Source organism: Galeopterus variegatus, unplaced genomic scaffold (assembly GCF_000696425.1).
Source record: "Galeopterus variegatus unplaced genomic scaffold, G_variegatus-3.0.2 Scaffold1999, whole genome shotgun sequence".
Lineage (NCBI taxonomy): Eukaryota > Metazoa > Chordata > Mammalia > Dermoptera > Cynocephalidae > Galeopterus > Galeopterus variegatus.
In genome coordinates this window covers 7,782-12,078 of record NW_007728110.1, presented here as the reverse complement: position 1 = coordinate 12,078, position 4,297 = coordinate 7,782, and the positions used below count along the sequence as shown (strand labels likewise).

General features: G+C 56.2%; 1 protein-coding gene across 1 annotated transcript in view; it reads left to right on the top strand.

Moving 5' to 3' along the window:
- The window catches only part of CDC42BPG (CDC42 binding protein kinase gamma (DMPK-like)), a 25,600-nt gene extending 22,357 nt beyond the window's left edge, over positions 1-3,243 (top strand). Inside the window, exons 36-39 of the mRNA XM_008579996.1 lie at positions 31-148; positions 375-498; positions 614-699; positions 2,090-3,243. Of these exons, the coding sequence (XP_008578218.1) occupies positions 31-148; positions 375-498; positions 614-699; positions 2,090-2,146 (385 nt within the window). The 3' untranslated portion in view covers positions 2,147-3,243. The remainder of the gene's footprint in view (positions 1-30; positions 149-374; positions 499-613; positions 700-2,089) is intronic.
- The last annotated feature ends 1,054 nt before the right edge of the window (positions 3,244-4,297 follow it).

Below are 4,297 nucleotides of genomic sequence, written 5' to 3'. Positions count from 1 at the left end.
CGCCGCTTCACGCACCCGCTCCGCCCGCAGGGAGCTGCTGAAGGATCCTTTCGTGCGCTCCAAGCTCATCTCTCCGCCCACCAACTTCAACCACCTAGTGCACGTGGGCCCTTCCAATGGGAGGCCCAGCGCCAGGGACCTGCCGCGGGTGAGTCCCCCAGAGCCAATCACAAGTCTCGCTGGTGAGGCTGAGCCAATCACCGGCCTCTCTGGTGAGCTCATTCACTTGCACTACCTGGGAGGACCCGGAGGCCCGTGACTCCTCCTCTGTACCTGGGACCTTAGCACGTTCAGGCTGGAGGCGGAGGGGAGTTGATTTGTCCTGGTCTATTGGGCCTTCCGGTCCCAATCCCCTCTGCATTGTCCCCTAGCAGGCACCAGAAGAGAGAGGCCGAGGTGCCCGCAGTTCCGGCCCGCAGCGGCCCCACAGCTTCTCCGAGGCGTCGCGGCGCCCAGCCTCCACAGGCAGTGTCGACCTCGCTGGAGAAGCAGACCCCAGTAAGAGCAGCCCCCCGCCCCCAGTGCCACACACACCCCCGCCCAAGTTTCCACCTCCTTTGGGCCCCACAGACTTGACCTTGGCTTCTTTTGTCCCCCCATCCTGTTGGAGCAGTGAAGAGGAAACCTTGGACATCTCTGTCCAGCGAGTCTGTGTCCTGCCGCCAGGGATCCCTGAGCCCCGCCGCCTCTCTAACGCAGGTGAGCCAGAGGAAGGGGCTTTTCCCTCCTCCATTCAAAGGACAGGCAGTTCTGTTCCTTGCTAAGCCCTGCATGTGACCTGAGGCCAGAAAACAGGCTGCGTCCATCCCTGCCCTCAGTCCCAAGAGATGCGGGCTGAAGACTGGCCAGTTAGCTCAGTTGGTTAGAGCACAGCTTTATAACCTCAAGGTCACGGGTTCAGATCCCCATATAGGCCAGCTACAAAATAAAAAAAAAGAAAGAAAGAAAGAAAGAAAAAGAAACAGAGAGAGAGAGAGATGTAAGCTCTTACCTGTCTCACCCCACCTGTGGGCACCAGCAGGGGCCTGCAGGCAGGTTGGTCTAGGTGAGAATCTTGTCTCTGACTGCCCCTGGGGAGGTACCCAACCTCCCTGAGCTTGTCTGACCTATAAAATGAGGTTATTGCTGAGACTGTACCTTGGAAGGAGTCAGCACAGAAGGGGAGCTCTTGGGCTTCTTACAGAGGCTCAGCCTATGGAGGGAGGTGGTGGTGGGGTGGCCAGAGGAGGGAGCAATCCATTCTGACTGAGGACAGGGGAAGACCTAAGAAGAGCTGGGAAGGCTCCCACTCACCCACCGGCCACATCTCCAACCCTCTGCACTGCCCCCCCACTCCCACCCCCACTGCAGTCACCCCAGGCCACTCAGAGCCCTGGGACTTGCCATGTTCTTCCATATTTTCAGGCTCTTGCCCCTGCTTTGAATGCCCTTCCCTTTCCTCAGCTTGATTACACCCAGGCTGCTCTCAAGGCTGCCCACCACTGTCAACTTCAAAAGAAACCTTCCTGGCCACCTGGTCAGGTGGTCACTGCCTCCCTGGAGCTGGTGCGACCTTTGCCACTCCCCTCTCTCCACCTCTATCCCTTCCTTGTGGCTTCTGCTGTGCTGTGGTTTTCTTCTAGGTACCCACCCTCCTTCCTCGACTGTGGGCTCCTTTATGGTAGGGGTCAGTAAAACATATTTTTTGATTGATTAAGTTCATGGGCCGACCCTGTGGCTCACTCGGGAGAATGCGGCGCTGGGAGCGCAGCGGCACTGGAGGCCGCGGGTTTGGATCCTATGTAGGGATGGCCAGTGCGCTCACTGGCTGGGAGCAGTGCAGCAACACCACACCAAGGGTTGCGATCCCCTTACTGGTCCCCCCCCTCAAAAAAAAAGAATAAGTTTAAGTTCATTCAGAGTTAAATGGGAGTTCTCCAGTTTCTTCCAATGATCATGTCAGCCCATCCCATGTCACATCTGGCTACCTCCATGGGCTCTGCTACAGCAGGTGATGGGTCCTAGGGAGGCCTCTGGGAGGCAATGGACCGATGAGGAAAGAGTCCTCCCTGCCTCTTCCCACCCTGACTTCCTTCTCTTTCACCTCCAGGTCTCAGAACGACCCCGGAGCCTCCCCCCAGCTCCTGAATCAGAGAGTTCCCCTTGATGCCCTCTGGAAGGGTCCACCCCAATCCCAGCACAGAAAGATATGAGGAAGCAAAGAGTGTGAGGCGTGCCATACTCCGGCTGGTCCGGGGCATGTGGAAATTTGGACTCAGGGAGGGCCTGGTCTGGGCAGTGACTGGGAGACTTGCCTGGGTTCCCAGAATTTGGGGGTCCTGACTCCCAGCCCTCATCCCGCCTTCCCCTTCTGCTCCCAGCCCCAGCCTGTTCTAGCTGCTGGGAATAGAGTGGCACTTCATTTGTCCTGGTGTCCAGAGGTGATTGTGCCAAAGCTCTTAGAATGAGGGATAGAGAAGGACTGGGTTCCTGGGAGCAGGTCAGGGGTCTTGTCTGTGGACTGTCTGGCCCCCAGCTGGGGCCAAGATGAGATCTGTATGGGTCTCTGCTCAGGGCCAGGGTGGGAAAGACAGGCTCTGATCCAGAGGAAAGGAGGATAGAGAAAGAGGGGGAAGGATGTAGGTGAAGGAGGTGAGAGAGAGGCAAGGGGGAGAGAGGAGGTGGAGGAAGAGGTGATGGGAAGTAGAAGGAGACAGAAGCTATCCAGAGGAGGAGAGAGGGACGAAGGAGTGATGTAGAGGAGGACCAGGGAGAGACAGGGGAGAGGGACGGGAGGAGAGCAGACCCGGGGTCCTTTCTCTGGGGAGGAGCTTGGTGAGATTGGGAAGAGAGGGGCACAGTGGGGACTGCCTTTGTCAGCTAATCCGCCCAGAGGGGAAGATAATTCCTAGGCAGGGACGAGATGGGGAGGGTATTTATAAGGGCTTCTTGGTGGGAGTTGGGCACCTGGCGGGGGGCCACTGGAGGGTCTCTAGACACACACTGGCCCTTCCTAGAAAGGGGGCTCCTTTTTCTCGAAGCTTCAACCAACTCTGTATTAGGGGAACTTAGGGGGCATTTTATTATTGATCACAGTCATTATTATTGTTATTATATTACTGTTTTTATTAAACCTCCCCCTACTAAAGTGTGGGGGGCAAAATAAGTATTTATCTTCTCAAATGCCACATTCCCAGGAGGGATAGACTCTAATGTTCTATGAGGCAGCAAGAAACCAATAAAGACAACTTTGTAAGCTGCTGGCTTCCCTGTCTGGATCTGTGCTTCTGGGATTCAGAAAATGGGGGGATCGGGGATGGGGGGAGGAGTGGGGGTATCATGGACAGGTTAAAGGCCAGGTTACCTTCCCTGCCTTTTCAGGAATCAGATGTCACACTCAAATGGGGTAAATGAGGAGAGTTGGATAATGAAGGGACGGTTTATGGAAGTGTGGGCAGTGTTAAGGGAACCCACCAAGGAGAGGTGGTGCCCAGGGGCCCTAGCAGCAGTGGAGAGCTGTTGGAACCCTCAGACCAGCCGGGCAGGAAGAGGCAGTGGTGCCACCTGACAGGAGCTGTGGCTTTCCGCAGAAGAACTTAGCCATGGCCTAGCAGGAGGCAGCCCAGGAAATAAATTCCTCCACCTCACTCTGCTCCCTCTGATTTCCTGCCTCTCTTGGTCCAAACCCAACCAGCAGCCAGAGGCCCTGAGAGCTCAGTTCCTGCAGGTCAGTCATAGAGGGCAGCCTTACGGGCACAGAGCAGGGTGGGAAAGGGTGGAAGTGGATTTGGAGGACACACCAAGGGTATCCAGCATCCCACTGCCCACCTGGGTTTGGCTGCTGAGAGGAGGGGGAGGGGTAAGGTGGGGAAGTCTGGGAGGGTCCCACTTGTTTTTAGCTGGGGTGTCCATGACTGAGCAGGACTCAGGCCCTGTGGTTGGGCTGGATGGGAAAGGAGGGTAGGGCATGTGCCCTGGGATAAGGGCAGGCCTGGGGGGCTCTATAACTAGGGGAAAGTACTGAAAAGAGGCTCAGGGGCCACTGTCTGGTTGCGAATAGGGGTTGGAGAGTGTCCATGAATTCCAGGGCCTGGTTAGGAGCCCAGGCTTGAAAGTCAGACAACTGGATTCTAGTCTAGCTGTGCAGTCATGGGCAAATTACCTGACCTTGCTAAGCTTCAGTTTCCCCATCTGTAAATGGGAATAATAAAACCCATTTCTCTTAAGGCTGGCCTGTGGCTCACTTGGAAGAGTGTAGTGCTGATAACACCAAGGCCAAGGGTTCAGATCCCTATATAGGGATGGCTGGTTGGCTCAC